Consider the following 25,571-nt stretch of genomic DNA (forward strand, 5'->3'; position numbering starts at 1 on the left):
CAGAAGCAGTATTAATAAAAATCCAAAGTATTTATATTTTTCATTGAATGTATGAATATTATAATAATAAAATGTAGTACTTTTTTTTTCGAGAAGCATGCTTTACGAAAACCTCGTATCAAGTTTTTTGCATCTAGTATTACAAAAGTATTTCCTATGCAATACAGTTGATTTCGTTGTGAGATAAACGGTTTTAATTTCCTAAAAACATCCGGGTTATTACTAAAGCAGTCCTTGTGTTTCGGCAAATGAATTCATTTATCTCTTGAAGCGTTACTAAAGCCAGGGTTGCATTGATGGAAAAAGAAATAAAGTGTTATATTTCAAAATTGGCGTGTTGCAATTATTTTTTCTTTAGCCTTTAATGGAAATTAATTCTAGCATATAATATGAGGATATCACAGTGAGATTCACGAAAACTTCACAATGAGATTTACGAAATTAATTTATTCTTCTTAAAAAAATGATCTGATTAGAACAAAATAACTTGTTCAAAGGCAACAGTTATTGAATAATGTTCTTTAAATGATATAATGTATATGATTTTTTTTTAAATTTGAATTTATATTTAATGATTTATTTTATTGTCACATATACATAAATAATTGATAATAAATGGACTTTATTCAAATTTTTTATTTAAAGAATAAATGTACTTTTACACAATTATTTTAATTAATTAATCAACAAATTTATTCGAAACCAACGGACATGAAAAGAGAATCATAGATAAATTTATGAATTTAGAATAATGTACATAGTATACTGCTATCACTGGAATAAAAATAAAATAAGAATGAATAAAACAAAATAAGAATGAAATAAAATAAGAATGAAATAAAAAGATTTAAAATAGAGTAGAATAATGTCATGAAAGGAATAAAAACTGTAACAAGAATGAATTGAAGAATATAACAAAATTAATGAATTTAAAATAAATTTCAGAATGTCATAATAGTTTCAGACCAAATTTCAGAATGATAAAAATGAAACAAGATTAATCGTAAAATTATAAATATTATATATATTAAAATTATAAAGATTATATATAAACTAATCAGTTTTGAAAAGTCCACTAAACTATGAGGGGCACTGTTTTTTTAATCATCCTTCTTTTTGTTTACATCAGGGATGGGCATTAAGTTGATCGTTATTGACTGGTGGACACCATGATATTTTGAGGTGACCTCCTTTACTAAGAGCCAAGTTTTGTTTCAAATTGACATAAATTTAACAGCATGTTGTTCAGTACCTAAGAATAATTTTTGTCGAAGTAAAGTATCTTAATTAAAAAAAAAAGTTGAACATCATCGTTCTTTGGCAGTACCTACTTGTGTGAATCTGCATTTTCAACGATGATCATAATTAAGACAACATATCGTTCCCGTCTCACAGTCGGCACTTAGAATCCAGTGAATATATCGATATATTCAAGATTGGCGGACAGTATGTAGACTAAGTCTTCAATTAACTATAACTAAGAGATCTATAGGAGGCCGTGATGGCCTGGTGGTAAGGTCTCGGCTTGTGAGACGTTGGGTTTCAGGTTCGAGACCCCATTCCACCGAAGAACCGCCGTGTAAGGGGGGTCTATTGCACGATAAATCCGTCAGGGCCAAACGTCCTCCCGTTGGTGTGGTGTGGAGAGGAGGGGTGCCAGCTCGTGGTCCTCGTCATCTGATCGCGGTTCAAAATTACGAGATCCGTCCCAAAATAGCCGAAGTGTTGCTTTAAATGGGACGTTAATATAACTAAACTAAACGAGATCCATAGATGGAAATAACTTATTTTTTAATGTATTTTGAATTGTTTGATATTAAATGCATCATTTGATGTTATTACATCTATGACTATTATTATTATAGTATGTAGTTATGTAGGTAATTACATATTCCATATTTATAATTAAGTTATACCAAATATAGTAGACCTTTTTTCATAGCTCACCACGCCGACGCCACTGGGTGGACTGCGACACCTTGAAAAAATTAGAAGCTCGTGCCCTACAAAAGACTGCTCACCCCTGGTTTACATGATAAAATCTTGGAAATATTTCTTTCAAATTCTAGATATATATGAATTTCTGCTAGAAAATAAATACTGATTAATTATCGTTAGCTAAATGTTTTGGCTTATTTATAAGTTCAGTTAAAATTCGCATTTTATAACTTGTCTCAGTTAAAAATTCCAAACCCCAGTTGACGAAACATTTGAATATAAAAATTTTTATAGGCTGACATGTCATCTGTAAATGGCATAAATATGATAAACATGATTATCAAGAGAATGACCAGCTGCAAATAGAAAGAAAAAGTGATCATTGGCCTATTATCAACTGCTACTAACGAGCCACCAGGTTTCTAATTACGATCCTGAAAGTCCATGATTAAAAACCGCACAAAACGCTCTACAGAACAGATTACTGGGCTTAAATTATCAAATTTGACAGGTAGTTCATTCTTGAGTAATAAGTGTTCATTAAAAATTTTTTATTTTAATTAATCTAATTTTTTTATTATATTTTAATTAAAAATTAATCGATATTTTAATAGTATTCTCCCGAAACTTCAAAACATGAAAAAATTACTAAACCACTTTAAAAATTTAGAAGAATTTAATTCTTTTGAATGATATCAATTTTATGTTCTTACAACTTTTCTCGAATTTTAATTAACTTTATAAAATATTTTTGAGTATATTTTACAACAATATTTTTCGATGTGTTAGTAATTATATTTATACGCATGTGACTTCGGGGAATCTTAAATACATTTTTGTATGCATTTTATTATTGCAGTATTTAACAGTAAATTTTTAAAAAAAATGATATAAAAACATATGAATAAATCTTAGAATTACCTACTATGATGTTTCGGACTAGAGGTTCGAATTTCAGTTAATGACTTATTGTTACGCAAATTTCCTTTCTAAAATAGGAATCGGAATATTTTAAAACTATTTTTTGTGTTATTGGAAATTTTCCAAAGCATGTTTTATGTATACATGCGACCATAAAATATTTTTAAATATTATATAGTTTCTTGTATTTTTTTTCTTCTTTGACCTTAATTTTTTAAAAAATAATTTACTACAGGGAATGAATTGAGTTTAAAAATAAAAGAAGATTTGATCATATTTTTCAAAAATGTAATATATGTTAAGAAATTGCCAAACATTAAATAGTTAAAATGAAAAATCGCAAATGAGAGATTATCTAATATTAAAAGTTATCGTACATTGTTAAAGAATGCTTAATAATTGATTAAAACTTTCTATTCAGTTTGAACAGAACACATTAACATTAGTATTTATTTAATTCTTTAACAAATCTACACAGATGAATCTTTTTAAAAACGACAATGTTTATAAGCTGGGTATTATCTGTCGTTTATGATAGACGATTTGCTTGATATAGAGATAATTCAGAATGCTCTACAAGGTAGACAACTAGACCTAGAGTACTAAATTTGACACGTTGTTACTTCTTGAGTATCAGGAGCTCATTAGGAAAGGATTTTTTTTTCAAAATTCTGATTAGATTTAATTAAAATTTTAGTAATTTCCTTAATAATTCTAAAACATTTTATTACTCCAAAATTATATCCAGCATGTTTTCTTTGGTTTTAGGGATATTTCAAAAATATACCGAAATATATTTCTCAATAATCTCATCGCTCATTGCAACGATGTTAATACATTTTTCTTCATTTACATGTGTTGCTATAACGAAAGATAAAATTTAAAACAATAATACAATAACACAATTTATTTCTAAAGCATTATCATGTCGTGATGTTTGCAATTAAAAAAGAGAACTTAAAACAATAATTTTTTTTCTATTCAAGTTGTTTTTCTATTCAGAAAACTGTGCTGAGAAAAGCAGTGTGACTTGCATTTCTGAAGAAATGATTTCCATTAAGTTGATGAGAAGACAGCAAGTAGACGGAAACTGATCAATATACATTTCGCAGTTGTTTCAGAAGGAACTACCAAAGACATTAAATACTCTTGTCATTTATCAGATGCAGTTGACAGTAATAGTCGCATTCTGCTTTTTGCTACGATTTCTGAGTATTTCTGTAGACCAAATGGCAGCACAGTGAAAATGCTTGCATTTTGAATCAGAATTTTTCATTGAGATGCAAAATTACATTTTCGTTATGAAGTAATAAATAGCTGGCAAGCTGCGTACAATAATCTTTATTGTGAATATAATTTTTACGTAGAATTTTTTTTATCTATATCCACATGTTTCAATTTTTAGAAAATTCTTGGTTATCTTGCATTTATGCGGAATGTTATTCATTACTGATTAAAATGAAAAATCCACACTGTATTCATGGCTGATAGTTGGCACTACGTCCATTTCTTTAATTTTGATAACTATGCCAGTAATATGAATTTAATGATTTGCAAATGAATATACTAAAATTTTTATTTTATGCTTGCATATGAGAAAATACCCCGGGGGGGCACCTCGAAATGACGATGAGATGCTTCCGGCATGGTGGTTGGATCTCGCCACCCTGGAGGGTACACTAATAGGTGGGGGATCTGACTCCTCCCATCGATGATGGGACGTACTTCCTTCAGAGAGGGTTGTACCGTGGCCGGTGACGGCTTTTAGGACTCAACCACAGTTCCCACCAATGTTGCTGTTGCGGCGGTCCGGTCATTCAATTTTTATGGTTTAAATCCGTGTGCCTTCGTGGCGGGTCGGAGAGTTAGATGGTTGCATATGAGAAAAATATATTGGTTACAAGTACATGAGAGTCATTAATTGACGTGCAATAGCATATAGAATAGTGCAAAATGATATAAAAAAATTTTGAGAGTATTTTTCTTTCGAACTTTGTCATGCACAGTATATGATGAGTTTTGTGTTTAACTTCGATGTATAGTTAAGGGAATCAATATGAATTTTAGATCTCTGCAATCTGATCAAATGGGTTTCCGATGACAGTGATCCCTAACAACTGGAAAAGTCCTATACTAAAATTCAAGCATCTAGCTCAAATTTCAAATTCTAAGCACATTTTAAATTAGATGTTTTTCCTCAATAGCTTCTAAATATATAATTGAATGAAATAAGTTGTTGCACCATTTTAAAATTTAAAATATTGTCTTTTACATGATAACAATTTAATACCCTTGAAATTTTTTTTTAAAATTTAGCAATATTTAAACATTTTTTGTCGAATTTTTAAGAATATTGTTGCAAACAAATTCAGATCATTTTCATTGTCTCATCAAAAATCTAATCACTTTGCTTCAAATGTGTAAGCTTAGGTAGGAAGATTGTGCCCAGTATCTGTGCATTTATATGGGAGATTATCGCAAAATACGACATACAATTTCAAAAAGATTACACATATACTTACATTTTTAATGCCATAGCACTCATATCCAAAAGAAAGGTTCGTGCATACGATAAGAGAACTAGTGCAAATTTATTAAAATAATAAGATTCTACTATCCAACCCAATTTGATGCTTAAAATGCTGTTTTGAGGAAATCATGAGCAAAATTAAATTTGCGCAGAAGATATTTGATTGAAATCAGAGATAACCAATTTTCCCAATGAATCAGCTGATCACCAAAGGTAGCTATTGAAACAATAAAAAAAAAAATTCCCTTAAAGATTTTGCATATCTTTAGATAATTTTTAAATCATTTAGGGCAACAAAAAAAAATATATATCTGTTCTATAAACTTTTTAGGAATCCGAAATATAAAAATATTGTTTCTTTTACACAATTTTGTAGACCACTACTATCATTTTCAAATAATGTGCAAAAGATTTAACAAAAATAATACAGGAAAAAGATATTGTTAAAAAACATAAAGGAAATACTAACTTCTTTATCTTTCCACAACTTTAGCTTGATTCTATATAAAATGTCTTCATTTTATTTTTAAAACTTAAATTATATTTCAGCAATAACGGGAAGATAAAAAAATTATTAAATAGCATCTCAAAGAGTGTGAGTAGAAATATAGTAAATTAAACTATAATAAGTACTGTTGTAAAATATTTAATTTTTTTTTTAGAAATTTATCTGCATTAGAGAAAAAATTCTAAAGATATATGATTGTTACCATTGAAAACCCAATTTTCTGAATTTTAAAGTGAATGCAAAAATGATTTTGTACAATAATAGGTTCTGAAGATATTGAAGTAAAACTTAAGATTAGTTTTTAAACTTCATTAAGAACCAATTAAGAATCGAATTCAAAATTTTGAACCCATTCTTATGAGTCATTACTACCCATGAAGTTGCGAGCAGTCAAATTTGGCAGATCTATATCCAACAAAATTCTTTGTAAAGCATTTTGAACTATATTTTCATCTTCACAACGAAATTTACAGATAGTATGAAAACTTTCAAACATTATCATGCTTAAATGTACCATTCGTTTTTATATAAAAATGAAAAAAAAAAGTGACTACAAAGCTTAACTGGATTGTTTAAATGAAAACATCCCTTTTAACAGCCCTTTTAAAGAAGTACATCAATATTTTCATTCAGCTTTTTTTAACAAAAGTTACATTGTTTCAAATGAAGGTATCTATGTAGTCATCCTGATTTAGTTACACCCTAACTATTTCATTCATGCGCTCTGTATTTAAAAGGAAAGAACCCGAATGCATTTTCCAGTCTTTCATTTAGATTGGGCAATTTTCCAAGTCTTCAACTGAACCCTTCACTCATGGCTGCGTGTCTCCGAGTTCGAATCCTTGGAGCACAAAGTCATGAGTTCGTCTTGCTTTACAGACTACCTGGATGAAGGACAAACACACCTTGTTCCACTCGTGCACGTATCTACCTGTAAAACGGTCCGCCGAAATAGACTTAGGGCAATGTGCTTTTCATGCTACTGTGTTCGGAAAGTATCAGGAATGGATTCTCAAAAATTGCTTGATCTATAGATTAAAATTCTAACTATCAATCCTTTGCACTCGGAAAAGTAATTTGATGCGTAATTATTCTCTTAATACAAGGCCTTGCTTAACTTGAAAAATAAATAAATATGCATGTTTGTTTTAAATTGAATTAAAAATTAATCTACGCCTTTTTACCATTCTGTAGGCGTTTTTAACAATCAAAATTGAAAAATAAATATATAAAACGTCAAAATGATGCACCGTCTTGAATGGTGAGTACGAGGCATTATCCGAGTGTAAAGGGTTAAACTTTAGTACACGTACATTTAAACATTTTCAAATTAAAGAATGCAAATAAGTGTACAAGTCATATTAAATATTAAATCTTATTAAATACATAATTTTTATATACATATTATTGTTGCTATTTTTATTATATAGCTATAATTAATATAAAGATGAATCAAATTTACAACAATGTTATGTCACGATTTTTGAATTAATAGAATCTTTTTTAATGTGTGTGTTTTAACATTCTGCACTCGAAAAAGTAATTAAATGCATATTTACTCATTTAATACAAGGGCATATACTTATTGCTTCAATAAATAAATATATATGTTTTATGTTGAATTTACCCTAAAAATTAGTACACGTCTCCTTACCACTCTATAGATATTTTTAACAATGAAAATTAAATGAAATAAATCAATAAAAAATCTGGGTGAATCGTCTTGAATAGCGCTGAGAGAAAAATACAAGAGCAAAGAGTTAATAAAACAAAGCTCCATTTGAATTTATTCTGTAAAATAATATAAAGAGATCGAAGAACGAACATTATGTCTACAGATCAGCAGCAAACACAGAGGTAGAAATTGGTGTGAATATTATATCTAAGTTTTGATAGTTGTGTAGGTTTGAGAATGGAAACGGCAAAGAGGTGCTATAAAAAAAAACCTGGTATTCCAGCAACATTTCCGCTGTTACAGCAACTTCCTGCAAAGTTAGAAGACTTTTACAGAAGATGTTCGTGGGCGATGAAATCAACGTAAAAATGATGAAAGCTTGAATGATGAATGAAATATGAAATCGTCCAGCTTGTAATCAATGATGTGAATGAACTTAAAGAAGAATCGAGTAAGGTCAATGCGCGTGAACTAATTGCTATTGATGTATTTTTGTAATATATTGGACAACAAGAGACAGAAATCAAGGGTGAACGTAATCAAGAAAACATCATCCTGAAGGGCAGCAAACTATTATCTCTATTTCACCTTCTACTTGGAACATTTAGTCGATTGATTAACACGAACTACAGAAGTTATAATGGCTGATATTCTAGTCATAGAGTTAATTTATTCTTTATTCGTTTATTTAAATGTCATTTTTCATGGGAAGGTTTTAAGTAAAATAAAACCTAAAGTTCAATTTGTTGGTTATATGATTTCTTTTTTTATGTTGAAATATATTATATAACCATAAAAGATTTATTTACTGACTTAAAAAAATCACCTGCCCTAAAAGAACTACTCTACAGAAGCATTAGGTTCAGTTGAATTACAGTTGTCATGATAGAATTCGGAAAGTAACGGTAATGTTTAAAAGGCAATTACTGGCCATGGGACTCAATCCTTCCGTGAGAGGTACATTCCGTCACTAGAGTGAAGGTAACTGAACTCTCACCATATAGTCACTATATTTATCAGAGAAGGGTGAACTTTTTTACTTTTCCAACAAGTGGCGGTTTCCGCATTTTGTGGCCCTAGGTAATGCACATTATGAAGTTTCTCCTTTTATAAACTATTAAATATAATTTCACATTTCAGTACTTTTGTAACTTAATCGACTTTTTCATAATTTATTTTAGGTTATTTTTTTATTTTAGTAACTGTATGAAAATGTTTATATTTTTATCCATTTATTTATTTAATTTGTACATAATATTGAGTAAGTAGACGTTTTGTTTTTTATATATACTTTAATAACGAAATAAAAACACATAAAATGCAGATGGGAACGTGGAAAGATAGGTTAACATTATACTTAACCAAGTGTTACATTTATCCTTATATGTTAGAATACACAGAATTTATAGTTCTTACAAATTTATTTATTTCGCCAATAGGCTAACAGCATTTCCTTTAATTGACTTACATGCGACCTTTTCTCATTCCAGTGCCCTTAGGAAGCTGCCTATTTTCCCTAAACAGAAATTCACCACTGTGTCCAACTTCTTATTCACATATTCTTATTTCCCTTAATGGGAATTTCCTTTAGTTAAAATCATTCTCACAAGAGGAATTATTTTCTCGTGGAAGTGATATTCCTTCAGGTAACGGGGAGGGGAATTTCTTCTCTTGTTGACCGATTACGATAAATCATTAAATACAATTTATTATTTAATGAAATATAATCAAGATATTTTAAATAAAAAATTGTCCATTGAAATTTCACAGGAAATTATTTGAATAGAAAAAAAATAATTGCAAATAACCGAGATTCCAGTATATTAATTTATCGTTCATTTTTCAAAAATTTTGTTGATGATGATGTCGTGTCCGCGTTACCACGGAAAAGGGATGCAGTAGCTTCTGAGCGTAAAGACCCCTGAGCACCCGACAGCTGAAGTCTCACTTCTAGCCCAAATGAAGGTGACACTCACACATTCGCTTGCACAACCCCTTTTTACAGGGGGGCACATTCATATACTTCACAGATAGAACACAGATTAAGAACAACCATGCCCGAACCGGGATTCAAACCAGGGACGCCCAGAAAAAAAAATTGTTTGATGTTACAATAGAATACAATGGAATTTAATAGTAATACAATAGATTTTTTTTTTTTTTTTATGAAGGGAATAATTTGTTTTCAAATAAGTTCAAATTATGGAAGAAATGAATTAGGATTTTTTCTATTATATACTATATTGTATCATTTTATCATTAAAAAAAATTCTCTTGAGGTTTAACAATTACTAATACGAATTGAAAAAAAAAATCGTCTGCAAACAAAACTATAATTAAAATTCTATTTTATTACTATATCACTGGTTCAAAAAGAATTTCACTTGAAGTTTAACTGAAAATTATTTGCATAAAGAATAACTCAGTCTGTAGTTATCGTTTGCTTAGTTTTAACAAAAGAAAGTTTGCTAAAAAGATACAAATATTACAATTTGAATGCTTAAAACCAGGATGTAGTAAAAATTGAATTCGAACTTCGAAATTTTTATATTTTCAGCTGCATTAGTTACTAAGACCAGACATAAAAATAACAACAACAATAAAAAAAAAAATATTATCACAATTTTCTTTTTAAGATGACCCAAATAAATGTCAAAAATGCTTTTAATCAGTTCCGGCGAGAAGATGCGAGGAATTAAACAGACTTCCTGCTAAGTTGTAGGGGAGCAACGCAATGGAAGGAAGATAGATATCTTCCTATTTTTAGACGACACACCCTCCTCTATCAAGTATTCTTCCTCCACATATATAAGCGGTTTGTTTCTAAATGTATTCTTAAGAATAAATGTCATCGTGCCGAATGGCGCCAATCTCAAAAAGACGACAATGTCAAATTCTTGGATAATTAAAGACGCTGGTAAAGCCAACATGAAGATTAATTAATCACTAATATGTTATTATTACAAGTGTTTAGGATGTTGGCGATGACTATGTTTTGCTTTCAGTCTCAATGATATATCTTAAGAGACGCAAATTTAGAACAAGTGGAACTTTGAGTTATATAAATAATGAGATATGTTGGAAAATTAAACGCAATGCTACTGCGTTTTAATTTGTTCAATAAAAGTAATAGGAAAATTAAATTAGATTCATTAAAAACAGTACCTGAAACCATTTCAAAAATTTTGCAGGAATATTATATGATAGCTTTATTACAAACATTAGACAATAGTTAGTTGTATAAAGCACAATTATTGTTTATTATTAAAATCTTTATTATTTTGATTAATTATAATTGAATATTTATTTCAATACAATCAACTGAAATATATAAATAAATATAAAAATTAATAAAATCTTTTTAATACTTTAAAATAAGAGAAAATTGTTTTTCTTATCAAAAATATGGAGAAAACCAGTGGCAGTGGTCTCCCCAAAACTTTCTCGCATATTCTCTAATAGGCATGCCAGAAAGCCTTGTATAGCAATGGCGTATAATAGTTACGAAATATTAACAATTGGCATGAATTTAGATTCATACTGAATATATCGAGTGGTTCTTGGCGAGTTATTTGGCGATTAATTCCTCACGGACGGTTAATCGTACCCGAAAATCGAATTTATGTTTTAGTTGCGTTTTTCTTAATCGATTGAAACTGCACTTTAATATATTATACTTAAGTCATAGAATTTTTGTGTTATCGCGTTTATTTATTCTTGAGGATACAGACCGACAGATGATCAACCCATATTTAGACTTGGCTCAAATATATTTGAAGTATCTACACTATAATTGTTAAATCTGTGTACCAAATCTTATCTATCTAGCTCTCTTCGTTCTGCAGTTATCGTGTTCACTTATATTCGAACAGCCAGACATACGGACTGCCTCTGAACAATTTTTACTCAAAATTTGATAGAAAATAGATAAGATAAATTTTACTTTCTCTATACTACATATATTAGAATGTAAAAAAGTTATAAAAGCGATGAGATAGTAGATTGTAATTTTATTCATATTTATAATATATTTCAATTTTCAATTAATGTTTAAGAATTTTTTTTGTATTGCTTCTTTTCTTATATTGCTTGTTATTACTAATATCTGCTAGTAGTTTTTTCACCATCTTACGCTTTTATGATAATTTTTGTGTTAATTATTTTTTATAAGAAAATATACGTTTTACTATTATTTATAATTTACATAGCTGCAGTTCATTTACAAAAACTGTATTTATTATTTATGTAACACTTTTCTTGTTTTTGTTAATTACCTTCGTTTGTTTATTGAATTTGTCTCCATAAATGCCTTCATAATATATAAAATAAAGTGTCTTTTCAGGGATAATATATTTTATTCTGTGTTTATTAAGATAAAACTATCAAAAAGAAATCCATTTAGGATTTCTATTATTATATAAAATTATAATTTTTCATACCTGTGCTAAGATGTCACATCACAAATTATTTATAGTTTGTAGTAGTTTTCACTACAAACTATAAATAGTATAGTTTGTAGTTACAACTACAAACTACTTGTTACTACTACAAACTATATAGTTTGTAGTAGTTTTCATTTATAGTTTTTATAGTTTTATAAATAATTTGTGTCACTTCACAAATTATTTATAGTTTGGCTTATAGTTTGTAAAGCCAAATAATTTGTTTTTTTATATTCTTTTTATACAGTGCAAGACTGCACGAGCAAACAAGCGACGTGAACTTGATAGGAAAACTATGCAGTCCTCCTAGTGGATTGCAGTATTAGTGAGTAAGGCGCAAAGTTTTCTAGCATTTAAATATAGCACTCTCATCGGGAATACGCAACTGTGGAGTATTTTATAATCCTAATACATCAACAAGTGAAAGAAAAATGGATTACAAAATTTGATTTTTACAAACGAAACAACACAAGTTAAACAAAGATGTATCACATTTGTGACGGAAAACATTCCAAACAAAATCTTAGTTAGTAACACAAATATTTTTGCACATGTAAATAAAATTAATTTAAAAAGGGAAATAAATGATAAACGTACACATTAACTAAAAAATAAACGCATATATTTAAAAGATAACAGAAGTACAATAGAGTTTCTGTTGAAAATATTTGTTTTTTATTTGGTTGCCAGCTTTTCTAGATGTTTGTTTGGTTTCACGGCATCTAGACCATATCACTCGTTGCTTTTGTCAACGACTGAATAGATTTTGGGGAGCTTCTGTGCCAAAAATATCGCAGTTACTCAACCCTTTCAAGTATTTTTTCTGAGCTTTAGTAGGGCAACGTACGTTCCAGGGATCGAAATCGGTGGTTATTTTCAAGATTGTGGTAAAGGGGGTTGAGATATTAATAGTGATGTTTTCTAAATGGAAGATTAAGAAAGAATTCGAAGCAAAAGAAATCTGGAGCACAGCATTATTTTGAGACTTTTTTAAATCAAATTTAAAGTCGGTTTTACTCAAACGCATGCGAAAGAAACTAAGAGAAATTATTGTAATCGTAAAAATATTTTACCCCAAAAATTTTACCTGAAATTTTAAGGATTCTCTACGTTTTCTTACCTCCCTGAATTTGGAACAGTCATTTTTACTTTCTAGAATGCTAAGTATACGAAAAAAAGTATTATGATCGCGAAGAAGTTCGAGCTCGAGATTTTGACGACTCGCTGCGTTTCAGGTCTTTTCGAGTCCCTTAACATTTTTAAAATAATCTCTATCTACCACTCTCTGTCTGTCTGTGAGCACGATAATGCAAATACGCTTTGAGCTAGATGGATGGAATTTGGTACATGTTTTTTACACTAATTTTGTAGATTTCTATCAAATTTTGAGCAAAATCTGCTCAGAGGAAGCCTGTCTGTCCGGCTGTTCGAATATAATTTAACACGATAATTACAAAACGAAGAGAGCTATATAGGTTAAATTCAATGGATTCGACATCTAAAGTATAGATAAAGTATCAAATGTGAAACCTAGTCCATTAAGCATTTGATCGTCTGTCAGGCAGCGATAACCCCAAAATGTAATGAACTGGAATATATGAAATTTATTATATAATTTTGTGACTTCAATTACACTTCTGTATCACATTTTGGCTTTAATCATTAAAAAAAAGTGCCCAAAATGCACAATTGTGTTTATGTCCTTTCCTAGAAATTAAACGCCAACAAAATTCGCCAAATATTATACGTTAATAGGTTCTTTCATAAATTTGTTTGTTTGTTTCTTATGGCACTTGCCACTGACAAGCCCACTGTTACGAAGACAGCGATTTAAGCCTGAGGGGGACGTCTCTTATTTTTTATAGCAGCGCCAACTAGGGCCAAGAGTACGACTTTGCCACTCACGCATCACTCATTCGCTTGCACAACCCCTTTTTACAGGAGGGCACATTCACACATCTCACAGATAGAACAACAGAAGAACAACCATGCCCAAACCGGGACTCAAACCCGGGACGCCCAGATCACGGGGAAGACGCGCTACCCCTATGCCAGGACACCGGCTCTTTCATAAATATTATTCGCCATTGGAATGTATTTAATATTACACAAGTACATTTATTAGAGTATTCTAGGAAGTTTTAGGGATCAACTACTTAATGGTAACATAATGGGGGTGAACTACTACTCTCAGTGGTTGCATCTTACATACTTATTATTTTGGTTAGAATTAAATAAGTATAAATCATTCCCTTTGGGAACACAATAGCTATCAAACTCAAACTAGAAAGTGAAATTCAGTAAGCGTTTATTCCAAAGCTGTAAATTTCTGTCATATTTTAGATGAAATCCGTGAAAGTGTAAACTATTTATTTGCCAGTCCTTGTTACCCTCCTAATTGCAGCTCCGAGTTCGGAAATATATTACGGCATCAATATCCTTCCTTGTGCAAGTGAATATAAATTAAAAGCACTACAGTGAATTAAATAAAGAAAAGTAGTTATACCGTTCTAGCTTTCACAAATACGAAGTATAAAGAGATAAAGTATTGTAAGTGTTAAAAACTTTGAACTCGAGATATTCTGAGAAATCTCCGCATTTCAGATTCCCTCGAATTCGAAAAACACATATTCAGAATTATGTCATTCACTCTATCAACATGATAGCTCAAAAATGCGGTGAACTAGAGCGATACAATTTTGTATATCAAATTTATTGTTTCTATCAATATTTGGATGAAATCAGTAGCAGAGAGAGGTATGAATTTGAACATGGTTAACTCAAAAACGCTACGAGCTATATGAACGAAATTTAATATACCGATTTTTCAACAAAATTTTAAGTCTGCATTAAATTTTTCGTCAAATCTGACAATTTGTTGATCTGTTTTGTTCGTGGATATTTGAGAGCGATAATTAAAATCAGTGGTAATGGTCACCCCAAAACTTTCTAGCATATTCTCTAATAAAATTAATATCCCAGAGAATGCATTGCATATTATTCGCATACAGTAGTTACGAAATATTAATAAATCTGACCTTTGGCGTGAATTTGGCGATTTTTACTGAATCTATCGTGTCATCCTTGGCGAGTTTTTTGGCGATTTATCCCTAGCGTGAGGTTAATAGTATCCAAAAATTGAAGTTGTGTTTTAAACGCATTTTTCCCAAGCCGATTGACACAAAACTACACATGCAGTTATAAAATCTCAAATCATACCAATATTCAGAAAATATAGACCGAGAGATGACCAATACCTTGTTGGACTTGGCTGCAAATTTGATAAATGTCAACATTAGGGTTGTCAAATCTTTGTACCGAATTTCGACTATCTAGCTCTCTTTGTTTTGTGATTATCGTATTAATTTATATTTGAACAGCGGGACGCACTTCCTCTGTACGGATTTTGCTGAAAATTTGATAGAAATCTTTGAATTTCATGTAAAAACCGTATACCAAATTTCGTCCGTAGAACTCAAAGCGTTTTTCAGTTGTCTTTGTAACAGACAGAAGGACAAACATTTTTAAAAAATATATTTTTCGAACCCAGGGTGGTCTGAAACGAGGAGTTTCGTCAAAATCAGGAGTTCGAATTTTTTGACGATTGTAATAATTTCTCTATTTTGTATATGAGGAAGTAAAGACAAACATAATTTAAATAAATAAAATTTTGGTCTGTTTTGTGGATAAAATTTTAGATCAGGGCTAAAATTGGGGCAAGAATTGTAGATTGTTCCGTCAAATTTTGTATTCTATTGATGGAGAGGTGGCTCCAAGATATTCGCTGTATGTTCTTCACCATATTACGAAGCTATTAAATAAAAATTTTGTAATAATAATTTGGAATTCTAGTCCACAATATCAGCCATGATTTACAATTTTAGCCTCAAAATGGATACCAAATTTTATTTAATACCCTATTTGAACTTTCGCCCGATGGTTTATAAAATACTTGCTTATCCGTTTTAGATTGATAGGGTTTCTTTATCTTGGATACCGCTAAATTAAGTTCAAAATGCATGTATTATTGTGGAAGCAAGCAGAAAGTCAAAAGGAGGAAGTTCCAACCTTGTTTTATCCAATGATTACAAACCAGACCAGTGGAAAATAAATATTTTGATTTCGGTGCCATCTACCTTTTCTACGTCATTGCTTCCCGATGAGACTGAAAAGAAATGTACTGACCTTTTTCTGATCCTTGTAACCAATTCCATTTTCTAGAGAAAATATACCTCTCTCCTCTACAATAGTCGGTAGGGCACAATAACTCACTCTGACTCTCTCATAATTCATTATAAACAATAAAAAATGGCAACAGCAAATAAAATTCCTGTTTTCTTGGATTCACGATTTTCTGTTTTCTTCTGGAATCACATCAGCAACAAACGGAATTCGATAATGCAAAAGCTCATGCGGAAAAGATTATGCACGTTGCAGGTGAAGTGATCCCGTTTAATGATCTTGATATTATACATGTACCGCATAATTGTTGTTGATTCTGCTGTCTGCAAGAAGCGGTCGTCTTCTGGCGGGAGAAACAAACAACACAGGAGGAAATATTGATGCAGTAGAAGTGTTAAAGGTGCCTGGAGCTTTTAGTTAAAGTATTTGAAATCAATATAAAAGCGAAGAGAGGGCAGGTCCATTTCTATCACGTCACAGAAGAATGACCTTCGTAGTGACATCAGTAAGACGTCTTCCATCATCGGGAGAAAATAACAGTTCTAAGGTACATATATAGATTTTTTTTATCCATTCATTTTCACGAAATCTTTCATTTTCGATTTTTCTTCGTCTTTGATAAATAGCCAACGTTATAGTTTTACCATGAATTCTTATGAATGGTGTCTATAATATATCACTAGTTGCCTTCGACGACCAGTTATTCGCAAACAATTTTATCAGTATTAATTCTAGTCATGCCAATCAAGTTTGATAAACTACATTTTATGTTGTTATTGTTTAAAACTATATATGTATATTATTTTAAGCTATAATTCCTGAATAAACACAGAGATTGCCGATTGGTTAGTTATGCATGCAGAGTGGTGAAATAAATTGGTGCACAAAATTGGTGAAATCGGACCTGTTTTTGAAACATATTAAGGTTTTGATTTATTATATCTAAAGAAAATGAAGGACAATGGGGAAGAAGAGCTAATGAAGCAATGTTTTTGAGATTTTTCTTGAAATGTATGGAATGGGGGGGGGAGAGAAGGGAGAGAATGCCCATTTATGATATATCTTGGGCTCATAAATTTTCTTATATAATAAAATCTGATAGTACCCTTTTAACCTTATCAAATGTTAACTCAATTAATAAAGTAAAAAAAAAATGCAATTTAAAAAAAATGTTTAAAAACTCAAGAATTGCATTTAGAGATGCAGAGATTTACTTAATCTCTGCATCTTTCTGCCACCTTTTTTTCCCCTTCAAATTATGTACAGATTGTGAAAGTTTCAATGCTCGACCTTTGTAAAAAACTTGAAAATTTTTTTAAGTAACTGCGCGAGTTATCACAGATTGTTTTTTCATAAAGATTTTGTTTAGGATGGCAATACCCTTTTGATCTTCTTTGAATGTTATCATTTTAATTAATAAAGAAAATACAATTCAAAAAGTTGTTTAAAAACCCAGGAGTTGCAACGCTTTGAGTAATATTTCAGCATCTTTCTTTCATCAAGAAAGCCATTAGTACTTAAAACAGAATTTAAAGCTATCTTATCGGCTAGATAGTATAAGTTGTAATAACTATCACATCAATTATTCGCCTGTTTCAAAATATGCATTGAAATAAGATAAGTATATTTGTATACTTGTCCGAAATAATAAAAAAATACTTGCATGCACCATAATTGCAAATAAAACGTGTTATATACTATACTATACTATAGTACTATATAGAGTACTATAAAAACTCTTTTCAGTTTAGCATTTATTCTAAAGGAAAGGAATGCTGTTAGTCATAAGGTTGGTTTATTTCTTCTATAGATATCCTTTAGAATAAAATATTTGGTATATCTTGACTTAGATTTACCCATATCATTTCTTTCATATTATTAATGAAGAAAATATTTTCTGTTACAGTCGGAAAGATCTGATTTTAAGATGGTATTTTCCCCGCGTTTTTGGAAATTTTTATATATTAAGTTAGAAGATCAAACTTTAATAATAATATGAGCAATCTTTCAGGAATTTTGAATTTTGGAAAATCATTATCCATTATAATCAGACATCATAAATTATCAGTCACTTTGAATTTCCGTAAATTGTTAAGAATCATCAGCATTCAGAATTTCTTCCTCATCAGAATTCTCCTATATTTCATTTCACACATTCATATTAGCATGATCAAGTCTTTAACGTCTTTTGAATTTTGGGAATTCATTAGCTAGTCTGATCATCCATAAATCATAAGTCATTCCGAATCTTAGTAAATTGCCTGAAATCCCAATCATTCAGAATTTTATCATCATTAGTATTGTTACGAGCGCCTTTGGCTAAAAACTAATTTTAACTTTAATCATACTAGAGCTATAACTTGCTTTTACAACTCTAAAATCAGAATTAACTGCGCGCGAAACCAATGTATGTTTTTGTATATGGCAACTAAATATAAATATAGCATGTAAATAGAATTGTAATTTAGATAGATAATAAAATGGAGTCGGATTAATAACGAGTGGATTATTTCACATTACGATCCCACATCTTTGAATCTTATTAGCGGAGAAACGACTGAATGAAATGAAATTCAGGTAGAGTCTCAACATTGTGGTGAACCCGGACGTGATTGCTAAAAATACGGTACGTCTGTTTTTATTTGCAATAAGAATTAAGTAGTGAAATAAAAATGGAGATGTCCGTTAAGAAGCGAATACCTATTAGATCTAACTTTACGAAAACGTATAATGTTTTAATTGAAAGATTAAAGGTCGATGAACCTCAGGAAAAAGAGATTAAATCACTTTTCGGCAATTTGGAACGAATTTATTCGGATTTGGCCAAATTAGATAATGAAATATGTAGTTTTCTTCTGGAAAATTCTGATACCGAAAAGTATGAAGATGAGTATATGAAAATCGAAGAATATAGCACAAAAATGATTGAAGCGAAAGTAAATGTGGACATATATTTGACTAAACTTTCTTACGCTGAAAAGGAAAGCGTTGGTTCTGTTTCTCCTAGAATTAAACGAAAACTTAAGTTACCTAAAATAGAACTCGTTAAATTTAACGGTGAAATTAAGAATTGGCTGGCTTTCTGGAGTCAATTTAAGCGTATTCATGATGATGATAAATTAGAAAATGAAGACAAATTTCAATATTTGATCCAATGTGTAAGTGAAGGAACTAGAGCTCGGGAAATTATAGACAGTTATCCTCCAACAAATGCGAATTATTGCAAGGCAATAGAAAGTTTAAAATCGCGTTTCGGAAAGGATGAGTTGCTTATTGAATACTACGTTCGTGAGCTACTAAAATTAGTTATAATAAATGCTTCAGAAGCTAAAAGGAAATTAAGCACGTCGCAAATTTATGATAAATTAGAAACTTACTTAAGAGCTCTAGAATCAATTGGTTTAACATCAGACAAGTATTCAGCAATGCTTTTCCCCCTGGTGGAATCCTGCATACCTGAAGATATATTCAGGGTATGGCTGCGTAATCCAATTATAATAGCAAATCATGACCCGGAAAGCAATGCTTATTCAGAAAAACTGAAAAACTTATTACTCTTTCTGAAAACAGAAATAGAAGGTGAGGAAAGAATTCGCTTAGCGAGATCAGGATTTGCGCCTAAGGTGTGTAAGGAGAGGAATTCTGATTCTGTGGCTACTGCTACAGATTTGTTTTCAGGAGGTACAGAAAAAAGAAAACATAATACCATCTGCGTTTTTTGTGAAAACCCTCACGAAAGCAAAGAATGTTACAATGCCAAAAAATTTGATTTTGAAAAGAAACAAAAGATTTTGAAAAATAAAAAATGCTGCTTCACTTGTTTAAAGCCTGGCCATAGGTCAAGAATTTGCAAGTCAAATGTACAGTGCCTGCTTTGTAATAAGAGGCATTGGATTTTGATGTGTCCAGATCTGCCAACAAACAAACCAAAAGTCAAAACACCTGAGGTGGAAGAGAATCTAAATGTCAATTTATCCAATCAGTGTGCTGCTGAAGAAGTTCTCCTTCAAACATTGCAAGTTAATATTAAAGCAGAAGGAAAAACACGCAGAGTACGAGCTCTTATTGACAGTGGTTCGCAGCGATCATACTTATTAGAGAAAACAATTAAAGAAATGAATCTGAGGCCCATTGAAGTTAAAAATATCATACATTCGGTATTTGGTGGATCTACGTTAGAAAAACAAGATCATGGACTATATGAAATAACCCTTCAGAATTTGAATACGGGATTCACTTACGATATGCAAGTCCTCGATCAACCAATTATATGCGGAAAAATACCTCGGATCCACAAAGGAAATTGGCAAAAGGAGTTGAAGAAAAAGAATATAATACTCTCTGATCAAGGCAAAGATTGTCCGAACATTGAATTGCTGATAGGAGCTGACTTTTGCGGACAGTTATTCTCAGGAAATATATATGCTCTGAAATGTGGATTAGTAGCATATGAAACAAAATTAGGCTGGCTGATCATGGGTAAAGTTTTTGGAGGAAAAGAGGAAAATACTTCCGCTCAACTGGTGACTTCAATGCTAATACAAAATAGCTCTATCTCTGATCTTTGGAAATTAGAAACTTTAGGTATTATGGATCCAGTTGAAACTAAATCTAAAGAAGAAATGAAAAGAAACGCAATGGATCATTTTATGAAAGCAGTGGATAGAGATGAAAATGGCAGATACATAGTTAAGCTACCTTGGATAGAAGCAAAAGAAATTCTACAAGACAATAGATCCACAGCTGAACAACGTTGTATCCGTACTTCACAAAAGTTAAAAGATGAAAAGAAATATGCAGAATATGAGGCTGTTTTTGAAGAATGGCTTGAGGAAAATATAATAGAGAAAGTGCCCAAAATGGAGGAGGGAAATCCAAGTTATTATTTGCCGCACCGAGGTGTTTTTAAGGAAAACTCATCAACCAAAGTACGTCCAGTGTTTGACGCTTCTTGTCGAGTTAAGAAAGTTCCGTCCTTAAATGACTGTCTGGAAAAGGGACCAAATTTAATAGAGCAAATTCCACCCATTTTAAGAAAATTCAGACAAAATAACATTGGGGTAATTTCTGATATTAAAAAAGCCTTTCTTCAAATCTCAATTGCAAAAGAGGATCAAGATGTTTTGCGATTTCTTTGGTGGAAAGATTACGAAACAAGAAAATTTGAGATACTTCGTCACCGCCGTCTTGTTTTTGGCCTCACTTGTAGTCCTTTCCTCTTGGCAGCGGTTTTGATGAATCATCTAGAGGAAAGTAAAGAGTGCTTTCCTGAAACCTCCGAAATATTGAAGAATTCCTTTTATGTAGATAACTGTGTGACATCCGTGCGCAATGAAGATGATCTTACCCGATTCATTCAAGAAGCAAAGCTGTTGCTTTCCAAGGCTTGTTTTGATCTTCGAGGTTGGGAATATACAAGGGACCTAAGTCGGGACGAGCCAACTGTTCCAACCTCAGTACTTGGACTGTTATGGAATACAAATGAAGATTTCCTTTTCTGTGATTTACAAAATACAGAATTTAATTTTGATGTTTGCAGTAAAAGAAATATTCTGTCAACGTCTCAAAAGATATTTGATCCACTTGGATTTTTATGTCCTGTGACAATATGTTTAAAACTCTTAGTGCAAAATATTTGGAAAAGAAACTTAGGGTGGGATGAAATTCTACCAGATGACATTCAGAAAAAATTCAAAACTTTGATTGTTGATTTGAAATTGCTGTCTGAAGTTAAGATCCCTAGATGTGTAAAGATCAATGGCTGCACCGAAGGACTAAGTCTTCATACCTTTTGTGATGCCAGCAAAGTTGCATACAGTACTGTCGTATTTTTGAGAAATACCTTGGGAGAGGAAGTCAAAATATATTTTATAGAGGCAAAAAGTAGAGTAGCACCTTTAAAGGTTATTACAATACCTCGTCTAGAATTACTAGCATGCTGCATTGGAGCTAGGTTAACTTCAGATATTAAAAATTCTATGTCTTTGAGAGACGTACCTACTTTTTATTGGACAGATTCTTCTGTTGCTCTTCATTGGATTCAAAAAGAAGATCATTGGGGTACGTTCGTGAATAACAGAGTAGAAGAAATAAGAAGTCTTTCTTCAAAGGATGCTTGGAAGCATCTCCCAGGCACTTGCAATCCTGCTGATCTCCCTTCCCGTGGTTGTTCAATCCAAGGATTTTTGAAATCGAGATGGTGGGAGGGCCCACAGTGGTTGAAACTTCCAGAAGAAGAATGGCCAGCGACAGACTCTGAATACAATTTTGAAGAGGTTTTCCGGGAAAGGAAAAAGAGGGTCGTAACTTTAGTCAACTCTACAGATCTGAATAAATCCTGGTATTTGTACAAGTTCTCAAGATATTCCAAAATTGTGCGAATGATAGCATGGATGCTACGATTTGTACAAAATTGCCGAAATCCAATTAACAAGATGAAAGATCTTTTAACTGTTGCAGAACTAGATGCCGCCGAAAGAAAGGTGATACAAATCGTGCAACAAGAAACCTTTAATAACGAAGATGCAAGATCAAAACTTAAATCACTCTGTGTGTTTAATGATTCTGATGGACTAATTAGATTGAAAACTAAAATTACTAGACGAGATGATGAAGAAAATTTTAGATACCCTCTAGTATTGCCTTGTAAGCACCCATTAGTGGAGAGATTGATTTTCGAACATCATTTGATCTCTTCCCATGCTGGAGTTCAAGTTGTCCTAACAGATATCCGTCAAAAATTTTGGATTCTGCAGGGCCGAAAAACTGTCCAGAAAGTGCTCTCAAGGTGTATAAGATGCAAAAGATATACGAGCAAGAAAATTGAATCAATTCCTGCGCCACTACCGGAAGATCGTGTACGGGAAGCCTTGATATTCGAAGTCACTGGAGTGGATTTAGCAGGGCCGCTTCATTTAAAGGATGGGAAAAAGGCCTGGATCTTGCTTTTTACTTGCGCTGTATATAGGGCCATTCATTTGGAATTAATACAGAGTCTTTCAACTAATGGATTCCTTCTAGGTTTTAGAAGATTCGTCGCAAGACGAGGGCGACCTAGGACTATATACAGCGATAACGGAACAAATTTTACTGGAACAAATAATTTGATGGGTTCTCTTGATTGGGACAAGATTGTCAATGAAGCCTCCGTCTTAAGAATTCAGTGGAAATTTAACCCCCCAACAGCTGCTTGGTGGGGCGGATTTTTTGAGAGCATGATTAAGATGGTGAAGAAGCTTTTAAGAAGAGTTTTAGGAAAGGCATCGCTTCATTACGAAGAAATGTTCACTATTCTTTGTGACGTAGAAGCCAACATCAATTCTAGACCTTTGAATTATCTATCGGAAGATCCGAATGATTTAATTCCACTGACTCCCTCAATGTTCATTCAAGAGACTACAAAGGTAGGAGTTCCCGATTTGGATACTTTGGATAAAGTAAATATCTCCAAACGATATCAGTATCAACAAAAATTACGAGAGGACTTGAGGAAAAGATTTCGAAAAGAATATCTAAGCTTGTTAATCCAGAAGAAGCCAAAAGGAAAGGAATCTAGACAAGTGCAAGTGGGAGATATTGTTATAATTGAAAGTGATATCAAAAAGCGACTAGACTGGCCTTTGGGATTGGTAATCGAAGTGTTTCCTGGGAAAGATGGCTGCATCCGAGTAGTGAAGCTAAAAACAGCGAGTGGGGAACTTGTGCGTCCAGTGCAACGTTTATACCCCTTGGAATTAGACCATGACGATCCTGTGGGTGCGAGAAAAAACGAACCGGTTGCTTCGTATGAAGAAATCGAAATCCCGAGCTCGGAAAATAACGACTATGAAACAAAAACTAGAAGTGGAAGAAAAGTGGTTAAACCTTCACGTTTTAACTAACTTTTAAACTTTATTATGTACTTTTCAAATATGTGCATTTCATGTTTTGATTTCTAAATATTTTGAATGCAATATTTTGTTAATTTTGATTTTGTAACCTCCTAATTTAAAAATCAAAAGGTGGGAGGATGTTACGAGCGCCTTTGGCTAAAAACTAATTTTAACTTTAATCATACTAGAGCTATAACTTGCTTTTACAACTCTAAAATCAGAATTAACTGCGCGCGAAACCAATGTATGTTTTTGTATATGGCAACTAAATATAAATATAGCATGTAAATAGAATTGTAATTTAGATAGATAATAAAATGGAGTCGGATTAATAACGAGTGGATTATTTCACATTACGATCCCACATCTTTGAATCTTATTAGCGGAGAAACGACTGAATGAAATGAAATTCAGGTAGAGTCTCAACAAGTATCTCTATTATTCCATTTGGCATTTTTATAGAGATATAAACAAGTGTTGCATACATTTTGAATTCTGTAAATCATCAACTATCAAAAATCACCAATAACTTAGAACTTCTATAAACTCACAGAAATCATCATAATAATCTATTATTCCTTTTGAACCTTTATAAAGACATGGACAAATGTTACATTCACTTTGAATTTAGAGAAATCATCAGTCATTCTAATCAGGTATCATACATCATCAGCAATTTAGAATTTGTGTTAATTATCAAGAAAATCATTATTCACAATTTCCCCATCATCAAAATCTCTATTATTTCATTTCATACTTTTATGACAAAAACAAGAATTACATGCATCTCGAATTTTTGGAAATCGTCAGTCATTCTAATTAAGCAACACAAATCATCAGTCATTTAGAATTTTTGTAAACCATCAGCTATTTTAATCAAATATCATAAACCATGATTCATTCAGAAGTTCTGTGAAATGTTCCCTTATTCATATTAAATCTGCCGTCATCGGTCAAAGGCCTTCTCTCACCCCATTGTTGTGATTTGAAAAATGGGATTTTTAGAAAGTTTGGAGAATGGGGTTAGATGGTCCGTCATCTAACCTCGATTTAAAAATACAAGATCTATTCCAAAATAAATCTCATTCATTTTTAAAGCATGATGTTTATTTACTTAATCGATCTTATGGCATGTCTTACATAAGATCGATTATGGGATTTCACAAAAGAAAACTAGAGGAGGGAGCTTAGAAATCCTCTGTTTCATTTTAATATTGATTATAAAAACTGTATTATAGTGCAACAACTATATTATATATAGAACCACCAGAAATATTTTAGTCATTTTTATAAAACTCGTTATGCTTTTGTGAGTCCCTTTCCAGATATCTTTTTAAACCATCATGCAGATAAATACCTCATTTGAATTTTATAGTTCGAAATAAAAAAAATAACATGGGATTTGTTATTTATGCCAAATTAAAAGAAAGATAAAGCTAAACAACTATTGGATTTCGTTATTATTGAATTTAAGTAATAAAATACATGAGGGTTGCTTTTGAGT

General features: G+C 31.5%; 1 protein-coding gene across 3 annotated transcripts in view; it reads right to left on the reverse strand.

The window, feature by feature from the left end:
- The window catches only part of LOC129990322 (solute carrier family 2, facilitated glucose transporter member 1-like), a 110,039-nt gene that overhangs the window by 38,776 nt on the left and 45,692 nt on the right, over nt 1-25,571 (reverse strand). Inside the window, exon 1 of one of the 3 annotated variants that reach the window (XM_056098159.1) lies at nt 16,200-16,372. The exons of the other annotated variants lie outside the window; for them this stretch is intronic. Within the exon in view, the coding sequence (XP_055954134.1) occupies nt 16,200-16,307 (108 nt within the window). The 5' untranslated portion in view covers nt 16,308-16,372. Of the gene's footprint in view, nt 1-16,199; nt 16,373-25,571 lie in introns of those variants that run through there. 3 annotated transcript variants of the gene reach the window in all.

The sequence above is a fragment of the Argiope bruennichi genome, chromosome 1, assembly GCF_947563725.1.
Source record: "Argiope bruennichi chromosome 1, qqArgBrue1.1, whole genome shotgun sequence".
NCBI lineage: Eukaryota > Metazoa > Arthropoda > Arachnida > Araneae > Araneidae > Argiope > Argiope bruennichi.